Raw genomic sequence first — 12,521 nt, 5'->3', positions numbered from 1 at the left:
AGATGTTAAAAGCAAGTATTTGTCAAATGTGGTTAAAAAAACTGACAGTAGGCTGTTGTCATTTTTATTATTTCAAAGCAGGAAGAAATGTTTGGCTGTTGACAACCAGACAGCCTGGAGTTAAAGCCTTTACTTTGCTGCCATCTTCTGGAAATAGTAAAAACGTCATGAGCATCACACAGCTTTGTCTTTTAGCAACAGTTGCTCCAGCCAGTATCTGGCTCTTTGGACAAAGGTGCTCATAAAATGATAAAGTGCAATTTGATTCAAATTACCAGACTACTATTCCCCAATGAGCCACAGCTGAACTATTTAACAAACGTTCCCAACAGCACATGCTTAAAACAGTAAGTATAATCCCGGTGACATTTCTACACATCTAAATTTCTTTCTAATAATACAACAGACATAGTCTCACCATTTAAAAAAACGAGAATTTTATTACAACACAGACATTTTATATATGTCATCACTTTGAAAGTATGCAACTTATACTGTAAACATGAGCAAGTACTGCCATTGTCAAAACACACCCATTAACATCTCTGTTAACATTCATTAACCCCCCCCCCATACACACAGATCACAAAATACAGCATAATGCTGACCATGCCATCCAGAAAAATCCCCACATGTTGCATAATACAGTACTGTACAAACTCATGTAGCATATTTACTGACTGTACAAAATATAAGCTCTGAACATCTGAACCATAGTGAGCACACTGAACAGGGTGGGTGTGCTGCAGTAAAAGGATGCCCATGAAAAATGGCTGAGACACTGAACACACTCCATTACCTGATTTTGGATCTGAAATACGAACACACACAAAATGTACCTCACTCATTTGTGCTAAGGCAACAATGACATTTTTTGCTAAATAAAGGCAAAAATGCATTTAGCTTAGTAGCCGAGCTGCCGTAGTAACACAAGTTAGAACTTTCACATGAGCAATACACAGAACAACAAAAACAAAGGAAACCGAACAACAGCAGTGTAGTGTGTGTGAACAGGATCTAATATTAGCTTACACAATACAGTGTTGCCTGATAAGGCCAACATCTATTCCTGTCACTACAGCTTAAACGGATGATGTTTGGTGAGGTCCAAAGTTTGGCAAAAACCTCAAATTCATTTCTAAACCCAGATGACAACTAACGAAATGAAGGCGCTTGGTATGCTACAAAAATAACATGGTCACTTAAATGACAATTATAAAGTGAGATGCACTGAAAAATATGTAATGCTGTTTTCTGACCACTCTTTAAAATACAAATGAAAACATAGTTGAATAAAAACTGTGGCCATAACTAGTCATAATTACACATAAAATACAAAAGATCTGCAAAAAAAAAAAAACACATCCGACCTCTTCTTATGCTGTGAAGAATATACCAAAGAGGTTGTCTCATTCAGTTATTCAGCAAAATGATAATATTCCATGAAACCAAACAGCTGATCCGAGGTGCTAACCACCGCCAACGAAACATTTAGCCTCTTTGTTGAATAAAATTAATCTAAAATAGTTAATTTCTATTTATAAAAACTAAAAAATGGAAGCATGCGTGTGTCCCAATTTTGTTCAAACTCAAGTCACTTTAAATGAATGCATTTTCTTTAAAATATACAGCTTTATTGTACATACTTAGAAGTATGAAAATAAGAATTGAGAGATTTTACATTTAAGGAATGGGCAGGTGAGAAAAGCAAAAAGGTGAAAATCAGAACAGCAACACATTTACAAGACCTCCATCTTACATATTTACATACAAATAAAGACTTTGTATAAAAGTATACATCTAGCAACTGGTGTGCAGATTTTCTGAGACGAGATTCAGCACACGCACAGGGCAGAGGTGTTGTGCTGCGGCAGAATGCCCCCGTCCTCAGAAGAGCCCGATTCTGCGTCGTTAGACTCAAGCGATTGTTCCCTGTCTGTTTTGCCATGAAGTTTCTTCTGGGAGCAACCTTTGATAGGAAGCCCGCCAAGCCAGGTATTAGGACCTTTAAGTTCAGGCAGTCTGGGAGATGATCGGCAGGGCTTCTTTGAAGGAGGAGCAGAACCATCGCAGTCCAGCTGGGTGCAGGACGGGTCTTGCTTTTCGAAAACATCCACCGAATCGTTTGCGGGTCGCAGCGTGGAGTTCGTGTCAGGTAAAAGCTGTGTGGTGGCGCAGAAAGCTGCCTCATATAGCCCAAGGGCCTGTTCCAGTGTTTGGGAACTTTGTGTAAATGGCGAGGAGGCTTCCGGTGGACCAGTTGGCTGGAAATAAGCAGAGCAGACCTTTCAGTATTCATTCCCCTTAAACCTTTTCTTGTTTTGTCACCACCAAACCTCAATGTCTTTTATTGGGATTTTATGTGATAGTCCACCACAAATTAGTATGAAGTAAAGAAAAAAAAAAAAAATAATAATAATAATATATATATATATATATATATATATATATATATATATATATATATATATATATATATATATATATATATACAGGTCCTTCTCAAAATATTAGCATATTGTGATAAAGTTCATTATTTTCCATAATGTCATGATGAAAATTTAACATTCATATATTTTAGATTCATTGCACACTAACTGAAATATTTCAGGTCTTTTATTGTCTTAATACAGATGATTTTGGCATACAGCTCATGAAAACCCAAAATTCCTATCTCACAAAATTAGCATATCATTAAAAGGGTCTCTAAACGAGCTATGAACCTAATCATCTGAATCAACGAGTTAACTCTAAACACCTGCAAAAGATTCCTGAGGCCTTTAAAACTCCCAGCCTGGTTCATCACTCAAAACCCCAATCATGGGTAAGACTGCCGACCTGACTGCTGTCCAGAAGGCCACTATTGACACCCTCAAGCAAGAGGGTAAGACACAGAAAGAAATTTCTGAACAAATAGGCTGTTCCCAGAGTGCTGTATCAAGGCACCTCAGTGGGAAGTCTGTGGGAAGGAAAAAGTGCGGCAGAAAACGCTGCTCAACGAGAAGAGGTGACCGGAACCTGAGGAAGATTGTGGAGAAGGGCCGATTCCAGACCTTGGGGGACCTGCGGAAGCAGTGGACTGAGTCTGGAGTAGAAACATCCAGAGCCACCGTGCACAGGCGCGTGCAGGAAATGGGCTACAGGTGCCGCATTCCCCAGTCCTGGGCTACAGAGAAGCAGCACTGGACTGTTGCTCAGTGGTCCAAAGTACTTTTTTCGGATGAAAGCAAATTCTGCATGTCATTCGGAAATCAAGGTGCCTGAGTCTGGAGGAAGACTGGGGAGAAGGAAATGCCAAAATGCCAGAAGTCCAGTGTCAAGTACCCACAGTCAGTGATGGTCTGGGGTGCCGTGTCAGCTGCTGGTGTTGGTCCACTGTGTTTTATCAAGGGCAGGGTCAATGCAGCTAGCTATCAGGAGATTTTGGAGCACTTCATGCTTCCATCTGCTGAAAAGCTTTATGGAGATGAAGATTTCATTTTTCAGCACGACCTGGCACCTGCTCACAGTGCCAAAACCACTGGTAAATGGTTTACTGACCATGGTATCACTGTGCTCAATTGGCCTGCCAACTCTCCTGACCTGAACCCCATAGAGAATCTGTGGGATATTGTGAAGAGAACGTTGAGAGACTCAAGACCCAACACTCTGGATGAGCTAAAGGCCGCTATCGAAGCATCCTGGGCCTCCATAAGACCTCAGCAGTGCCACAGGTTGATTGCCTCCATGCCACGCCGCATTGAAGCCGTCATTTCTGCAAAAGGATTCCCGACCAAGTATTGAGTGCATAACTGTACATGATTATTTGAAGGTTGACGTTTTTTGTATTAAAAACACTTTTCTTTTATTGGTCGGATGAAATATGCTAATTTTGTGAGATAGGAATTTTGGGTTTTCATGAGCTGTATGCCAAAATCATCCGTATTAAGACAATAAAAGACCTGAAATATTTCAGTTAGTGTGCAATGAATCTAAAATATATGAATGTTAAATTTTCATCATTACATTATGGAAAATAATGAACTTTATCACAATATGCAAATATTTTTTATATATATATATATATATATATATATATATATATATATATATATATATATATATATATATATATACACACACACACACAAGCCAGGTAAGGAGAGCATTCATTAGATATGTAGATTATCAATAGAAGGTCAAGTGTAACTCTGGATGAGTTGCAGAAATCCACAACTAGGGTGGGAGAATCTGTCAACAGGGCAACTATTAGTTGTGCAATCCACAAACCTGGCCTTGGTGGAAAACTGGCCGTTACAGTTTGCCACAAGTCATGTAGGGCACAAAGCAAACATGTGGTTAGATGGGATAGAAATTTAGTTTTGGGCCAACACCATCCCAGTGGTGAAACATGCTATGACATGATAATGATTTGGGGATGCTCTTTTTCAGCAGGGACAGGAAAACTGATCATAGTTGATAGGAAGATGGATGGAGTTAAATACAGGATGGTCCTCAAAGAAAATTGTTTAATGGCTTAAGACTTGAGAATGGGGTAGATTCCCCTTCCAGCAGGATAAATACTATAAACAAACAGCTAGAGCTACAATGGAATGGCTTAAAATAAAGCATACCAACGTGTTAAAAAATGTCCAGTGAATGTCCAGACTTAAATCCAGTTGAGAATTTGTGACAAGACTTCACGTTCACCATTAGTTCAAGTCACTGAGCTACTTAGCAAAGAATAATGAGAAAAAATGTTTATCTCTAGATCGGCAAAGCTGGTAGAGACATACCCAAAAAGACTTAACTTTGACTGGCTCTGGAAAATTGAATACCAAGCCAAGGCACACTGTTCAGAATATACGCTGCTTTGTGTTGGAGCATCACGTAAAATCCCAATACAATACACAAAATGATCTAAAATACTTCCACAAAGTGCTGTACATCTAACCTAAAAGGATTCTCACATTTAATTTGATTTCAGCCTAATACTAAAATGAGACACATTGATGAGAGTGGTTATAACAGTACAACCAAAATGGAACGATTTGAGCTACTGGAATGAAAAATATTTAAATATGGCTATGAATCTACTACTGAATGTACTTCATGGCCCAGTGATAATAGGGACTTCAAAACAGTGAAAAATCAATTCAGCCATATAGTATGAGAAATACCTGAATGACTGATAACCAAGTATTGAGCAATCAGTGCAAATAGGCAAATAACAGTCCAAAGATCTGAAAAAGTTAATAATAAAGCAACTTTTACTTTGAGTCTGTATGAACTGGACAATATTTTATGGATTACTGGTACAATCTAGGCACAAATGTAGATGTCAGCTCTACAGTTCTGTAAATCTGTAAATGTGTTTTATATCAATGTTCAAAGCCAGATCTACAAATCAAGACATTTTGGTAATTTATTTCCCTTGCTTTGAAATTTGTTGCCAGACAAAAAAAAACATCTTAGATCTGATAATAGTACTGACTATTTAACACATTTGCATTACTGAGCAGTCACCTCACTACCAATCCAGGCATGTCCATCCCTCATGTTCTTCTCCAAATATCTCATCCTCTTCATAAAACATGCCATCCTCATGCTCCGCCTGTTGGCCTCGAAAACAAAGAATGATTTGGTCAACCAAAGACCCTTTGAATGGCTGCTGTTATCTTTTATCAGCAGCTTGTGGCATCTATAACTCAGCATAGTTTAACTGGAGGATGTCATAAACTGGCAGTATAATGGGCGGAAATGTATAAAGGAAAACAGAAAATAGTCAAGAACAAACACATGAAGATGTACAGAAATCTTTTCCCACAATCACAGCAGCAGCTCAGAATCAGGAAAATATTTTTTTCTTTATGGCAAATCTTGTTTGTGCTAACTAGACATTATAAAACCAGAATGCAACATATCAGTGGCTCTGACCTTTTGGATTTTGCATGTGTTATACGGAGTTCCAGGGTATGGAATTTGGTCGATTCCCGTCGCCATGTCAACAACAATCTCATCCCGATGCATGGGGATGGACAAGCCCCCACGCTCCTGCAGGGCCAGGACGATGACCGTAGTGTTGTCTGCACGGAGCATGCGCTCTTTCCAAAACAGCAGAGCTGTGCATCCCAGCCTCCTGGCGCAAGACATTCCCTTTGGTCCCTTCAAAAAAGACAACCAAAGTTACTGGAAAGTTTTAGTTGTTGTTGATATGGCAACAATTCAGCTAAAACTAATCTGGAAAATACTGGGCACCTTAGATCATAATCTATTTTATTCAAAAATATAATGCATCACATACTGCCATTTTGTCATGGCTGTAACACATATTCACAGCATTCTTGGGTGGCATCATATTCCACAGCCCATCGCTGCCAAGAATGATATAGCGATGCCGTTTGGGATCGAGGGTCATCACAGTGGTATCAGGTTCTGGAGAAACCACAAACTCTCCACTGTAGAAGTTGTAGCTCCACAGATCGCCTGTCCAAAGACAATACAATATGATCAGTATTGTTGAATTGAGTTTTACTTGAATTTTGTTGATGGGAAAGAACAAACAATGCGTTCTTTACCGAGGGATCGAGCTACAGCGAGGAATGGGATCTGGTCTATGACAGTACTCCTCCTCACGGGGCCATTATGCGTCAGCCTCGGCCTCTTCCACACAACACGGTTAACCCCAGACTTCTTCATTACACTACGATTAAAACATCAACAATAGGCTTTTGTGGAATAACAAAATAATTTCTATTAGTAGAACCTTGAAAATATGCCAGGTAATCAGACAGTGATTTAAAGCTTCGACCTTAAATGAACACTTCCTCATGCCACTCACCTGCCACCTAGCCGCTCAATCCTTTCTTTTTCTTTTGGAAGTTCGGGTTTGTGGTCTTGCGTTATTTCAAGCGCCTGGAGCATGATATCAGAGTTGTCTTCTTTCACCCCAACCACTACTGCCGAGTCTCCGACATGAGCAATGTACATGTGTACACCCCGGATCACAATGACACTGGCCGTGGTGCCCGACGTACTGGGCAGACCGGTTATAGTTTTTGGCCACTCTGCTGTGAGGAAAACGATAAAAAAGAAAACAGGGACTGATTATTGCTGTCAAAGATTAGCCACTGTAAAGGTTTTTAAGAAGAACATCTTAGATATAAAAAAAAAAAAAAGATCTGGGTTCCCATATTCACAGAGATTCTCAGAGTCCTCTCAGAGAGCTCCTAACATAGGCTAAAAATTCAAAGCAAGGAGACAACAGAAATTCCTAGGACATTCGTGTTTTTGCTTTGCTTGTTTACTAGTCATGCTGGTCGTTTTCACACTGCATCTATTTCATATTAATATTCAAATTCAGCAACCGGAGAAAAAAAGGTGGAGAAAATCAAATTGAATAGGTGGAGGAGAAGAAAATGGTGTTGAAAGGTAGATTTGGTCCTGGGATCACAGTGTGAACAAACAGGCATTTCCGATCAGATCAGTGCATCGTTTCGTCTGCTTTCCAGCACCGGCCTGGAATGTGAGCAGCTCTGGTACCTGATGCGATCAGAAGCTAGAGAGGAGATCGCAGCACACCAGAGAACTTCTCCACAGACGGGGAGCGTTGTAGATAACCATTTAGGGCTATGGCTGCTGGAATCATCATGTACAAAACAGCAAATACTTATTCACCTTATTTACATCCTCCTATGTATATACAGGTCCTTCTCAAAATATTAGCATATTGTGATAAAGTTAATTATTTTCCATAATGTCATGATGAAAATTTAACATTCATATATTTTAGATTCATTGCACACTAACTGAAATATTTCAGGTCTTTTATTGTCTTAATATGGATGATTTTGGCATACAGCTCATGAAAACCCAAATTTCTATCTCACAAAATTAGCATATCATTAAAAGGGTCTCTAAACGAGCTATGAACCTAATCTTCTGAATCAACGAGTTAACTCTAAACACCTGCAAAAGATTCCTGAGGCCTTTAAAACTCCCAGCCTGGTTCATCACTCAAAACCCCAATCATGGGTAAGACTGCCGACCTGACTGCTGTCCAGAAGGCCACTATTGACACCCTCAAGCAAGAAGGTAAGACACAGAAAGACGTTTCTGAACAAATAGGCTGTTCCCAGAGTGTATCAAGGCACCTCAGTGGGAAGTCTGTGGGAAGGAAAAAGTGCGGCAGAAAACGCTGCACAACGAGAAGAGGTGACCGGACCCTGAGGAAGATTGTGGAGAAGGGCCGATTCCAGACCTTGGGGGACCTGCGGAAGCAGTGGACTGAGTCTGGAGTAGAAACATCCAGAGCCACCATGCACAGGCGTGTGCAGGAAATGGGCTACAGGTGCCGCATTCCCCAGGTCAAGCCACTTTTGAACCAGAAACAGCGGCAGAAGCGCCTGACCTGGGCTACAGAGAAGCAGCACTGGACTGTTGCTCAGTGGTCCAAAGTACTTTTTTCGGATGAAAGCAAATTCTGCATGTCATTCGGAAATCAAGGTGCCAGAGTCTGGAGGAAGACTGGGGAGAAGGAAATGCCAAAATGCCAGAAGTCCAGTGTCAAGTACCCACAGTCAGTGATGGTCTGGGGTGCCGTGTCAGCTGCTGGTGTTGGTCCACTGTGTTTTATCAAGGGCAGGGTCAATGCAGCTAGCTATCAGGAGATTTTGGAGCACTTCATGCTTCCATCTGCTGAAAAGCTTTATGGAGATGAAGATTTCATTTTTCAGCACGACCTGGCACCTGCTCACAGTGCCAAAACCACTGGTAAATGGTTTACTGACCATGGTATCACTATGCTCAATTGGCCTGCCAACTCTCCTGACCTGAACCCCATAGAGAATCTGTGGGATATTGTGAAGAGAACGTTGAGAGACTCAAGACCCAACACTCTGGATGAGCTAAAGGCCGCTATCGAAGCATCCTGGGCCTCCATAAGACCTCAGCAGTGCCACAGGCTGATTGCCTCCATGCCACGCCGCACTGAAGCAGTCATTTCTGCGAAAGGATTTCCGACCAAGTATTGATTGCATAACTGTACATGATTATTTGAAGGTTGACGTTTTTTGTATTAAAAACACTTTTCTTTTATTGGTCGGATGAAATATGCTAATTTTGTGAGATAGGAATTTTGGGTTTTCATGAGCTGTATGCCAAAATCATCCGTATTAAGACAATAAAAGACCTGAAATATTTCAGTTAGTGTGCAATGAATCTAAAATATATGAATGTTAAATTTTCATCATGACATTATGGAAAATAATGAACTTTATCACAATATGCTAATATTTTGAGAAGGACCTGTAGTGTTTAGTTTATTGTACTTTATCTTGTCTAGAGTTTGTATTTATGTGTATATATTTTTTGAGTTTTTCCCAATTTTTTCAAAATATATATTTTTAAAGCATTTTTCAGTCTGTTCGTATTTGAATAAATCTGTACTATATTGTTTGTAATTTTGATCACTTTTTATTCATGATTATTTATTATTGTTTATATCATTTATTTATCCTTCCTAATATTACCTTACAAGAGGGGAAGCTTTAATCTGTTCTGTCGCTGAAACTATTTAATTTCGCCCGAGGGAGATAAGGTTAATCATATCTCTATAATATAATAAGTGTATGATTGTTATAGAACGTTATGTTCTCATTTACTCGATTATTAAGGAGGTGGATCCTGACGCGATCAAGCCAGTAATGTCTTATTAGTACACTGTTGTTCATTGTACGGAGAATATCTCTCCTTTCTATCCGTCTTCCCACCATCTTCTCTGCTTAAGACATTCTTAGGCTCACTAAAAGCCCTCCTCACTACTCTTAACATTTGTTCACGTTAGAAGCTCTCTTAAGGCCTAAGATGCTTCGTGAATAACTTTTATCTTACCGAGGGAAAATTCAAAGACTTTTCTTAAAATGACAGCACTAGGAGCTACTTTTAGTCTTAGGATTCTTTGTAAATATGGGCCCTGGTAGCTACTAAAAAGAGGGAATAATGAAGGTAAGTAGAAGTAAGATTAAAGTTCTGCTGGACACTGATCATAGCTATGATGTATGCTACTTTATAAACTCATACAATGCCTTGAAAAACTATTCATGCAACTTGAACTTATTTTAAATTTTGGATGTATAGTTAGGGATGTTGACCTGCTGGAAGCTGAACCTCGGCCACAGTCTCAAGTTTTTTGCAGCCTCTAACAGATTTTTCTTCCTAAAACAAAGCATCCCCACAACATGATTCCGCCACCACCATGCTTCACCGTGGGAATGGTGTGTTCATGGTGATGTGCAGTGTTAGTTTTCTGTCACAGATAGCGTTTAGCATGTATGCTAAATTAGCCGGTTTCTGTCTCATCTGATCAGAGCACCTTCCTCCACACGTTTTCTGTCTCTTCTACAGGATCTGTGGGAAACCGCAAGATGGAGTTCGTATGGCACTACGTCAACAATGCCTGTCTTCTTGCCATTCTTCCTTTAATGGCAGATTTGTGGAGTGCACCACTGAAACGAGTGGTATTAACAGTACAGTAGTGGTTATAACTCCCACCTGAGCTATAGATCTCTGCAGCTCCTCCAAGTTACCATGGGACTTTTGTTTAAGGCTCCCCTAGCCAATCAGTTTAGGTATAGTGACATGCTTTTTCTTAGGGGTTTCTCAGGGGTGTTTATTCAGGGGTGTCAGAGTAAAAGGCGCTGAATACAAAAGTAAGCACCACTTTTCTGAGTTTTTGGTATCATTGATTTTCCATTTAAGGTCTACTTCAAACAAATACACTGCTTTGTGTTGGTCCAACACATTAAAACCCCACTGAAAAGTGTGACCAATAATGTTTCGTCTATAATTTCATTCTGAACTGAGTCGGATGACAGTCCATGCTGCTAATCCATCTTCAGAAGGAGCCGAGTGTGACGCTGCAGCATGTGACATCATTATGACGCTCACCTGTGAGGTGTGGTAAATATTGACAGAAATATAGTGGAAATGTTTATTTTTCGAACACTTACGCAGCTCCTTCCACATTGCGTGGTGGCAGGCGACGAAGCCTTTCCGTAGAGCGGCGCACACTTCGCTGTGATCCTTTGACCAGAAGCCCCGCTGCCGCTTCAGCAGATCCCACAGATGCTCGCTGGCGAAATGCGCCGCTTCGCGGCCCCCGTGGCCATCAAACACGGCGAAAAACGCCACAGACCTCCGTGTGTCAACAACATGCTCTGCTGCGTCTTTCTCGCTCGATGCCGGGGTACCGATGCTGCAAATGTCCTCGTCTGATAAGCTCTCTACCCACGCTGTGGCGGCTGGACCTAATCTGCCAACGCCATGTGGCTCGGTTACAGTCTGTGGGGCAGCTCCGTTCTCCGTTTTCCCCTGCCCGCCATGTCTCTGCGACTTGGGATAACATTCGTCTCTTGACGCCGTCGGCTCGTACTCGATTCTGATTTCGATAACATCCTCCATGTATTTTCTCCCTCCTTGATCTGAAAATGCACTCATACGAAACAGTAACGAGTCGTCCATGATTGTGAACGCCTAACGGTAACAGTTTAAGCAACAAAAAGGTGCATGTAGTGACTAAGTAAAGCTTCCGATGTAAAATTTGAACAAATTTTGCCGCGATTGTCTAGCCGAAGGCTTCCTTCCTTTTTGTTTATCCTTTCCGAAGCGTCACACGGTACGTAATGACGTCACGTCTTCTGTATTTCTACCAATTAACCGCACACTGTAAAGAAGTCATGCCAGCTTCAATGCTTTTCCTGAATACCCTTTAGCACTACTTATAAAATGGCCGTTTTCCTTTTTACATACCAGTAATCCCAGCTGCGTTTATTTTAAATTTATAGTACAATTTTTTTTCTAATGGAAAAGATAAACTTGATGGTTTAACTGCACAAATTTGGCGCACCTTTCGTTAATTTTCTTGTATCAAGATTGATTAAACAGTTAGAACCCATGCTATCTTATTTTATCTTTATTTGCCTTGGAAGTTGGAATTTAGATTTGAGAGTGACACTGTTGAGTGGTTCCCACTTTTTTGGGCTTACACTGCAGGTTTCCCCCACTTGAAAAGGCAGCTTGCTTCAATAGGATTCAAACTGGATTTCACTCAATGACCCAGAAACAATTTTTCTTTTCCTCCTTTCCTTTATTTTTAAAGTTCACAGGTGGTCACAATAGGTGAAAAACCTTAAACACAAAGAAAACACAAAAAGGGATAAGCAAAAACCCAATAAACCACATTTAACTATGATCAAAATAATTAGCCCTTTAAATGATGATGAATTATTCTTGAAACTAAGTATAACATCCCAAATTACACCCAAAAATCAAACAAATATTTAAAGCATTAAATATCAGTTTCTACATATATTCAAGTACAGTCTGCAGCTCACCGGCTTCTTCCTTTCCTTGAAACAAGCTTTCTCAGTCCCGCAGTGTCCATTTTCCAGCAGCTCATGTGTTAGAGAGTACCTCCAAACAATTTATTTAATCATCTCCACCTGGAGAAAACAGGCTGCTGCCACCAGGGTGGGAGACACACC

The 12,521-nt window shown here is 40.4% G+C and overlaps 1 protein-coding gene across 3 annotated transcripts; it reads right to left on the bottom strand.

The window, feature by feature from the left end:
- Window positions 1-414: 414 nt before the first annotated feature.
- On the bottom strand, window positions 415-11,895 carry LOC124875838 (protein phosphatase 1D-like). 3 transcript variants are annotated; one of them, XM_047378233.1, is made up of 7 exons: window positions 10,989-11,895; window positions 6,821-7,049; window positions 6,558-6,682; window positions 6,284-6,465; window positions 5,917-6,144; window positions 5,506-5,593; window positions 2,079-2,264 (listed from the first exon to the last, which is right to left on the bottom strand). In XM_047378233.1, the coding sequence occupies exons 1-6, from the start codon at window positions 11,497-11,499 to the stop codon at window positions 5,510-5,512; spliced, it is 1,359 nt and encodes a 452-aa protein (XP_047234189.1). In that variant the 5' UTR covers window positions 11,500-11,895; the 3' UTR covers window positions 2,079-2,264; window positions 5,506-5,509. The 3 variants fall into 3 exon arrangements, with proteins under 3 accessions (XP_047234188.1, XP_047234187.1, XP_047234189.1); XM_047378232.1 differs by lacking the exon at window positions 5,506-5,593 and having other exon boundaries at window positions 415-2,264; window positions 6,821-7,046; window positions 10,989-11,890; XM_047378231.1 differs by lacking the exon at window positions 5,506-5,593 and having other exon boundaries at window positions 415-2,264; window positions 10,989-11,882.
- Window positions 11,896-12,521: the final 626 nt, after the last annotated feature.

The sequence above is a fragment of the Girardinichthys multiradiatus genome, chromosome 11 (assembly GCF_021462225.1).
Source record: "Girardinichthys multiradiatus isolate DD_20200921_A chromosome 11, DD_fGirMul_XY1, whole genome shotgun sequence".
Classification (NCBI taxonomy): domain Eukaryota; kingdom Metazoa; phylum Chordata; class Actinopteri; order Cyprinodontiformes; family Goodeidae; genus Girardinichthys; species Girardinichthys multiradiatus.
Note: the sequence above shows the minus strand (reverse complement) of the source record. Positions and strands in the feature narration are given on the sequence as shown.

Excerpts from the sequence above, each read along its gene's own strand:
- LOC124875838 (XM_047378231.1), bottom strand. The coding sequence starts at position 11,499 with ATGGACGACTCGTTACTGTTTCGTATGAGTGCATTTTCAGATCAAGGA. Across the intron at positions 6,145-6,283 it reads ACAGCCATGACAAAATGGCA|GGACCAAAGGGAATGTCTTG; the intron begins GTATGTGATGCA and ends TCTTTTTTGAAG. Across the intron at positions 2,265-5,916 it reads ACACATGCAAAATCCAAAAG|CCAACTGGTCCACCGGAAGC; the intron begins GTCAGAGCCACT and ends GCTTATTTCCAG.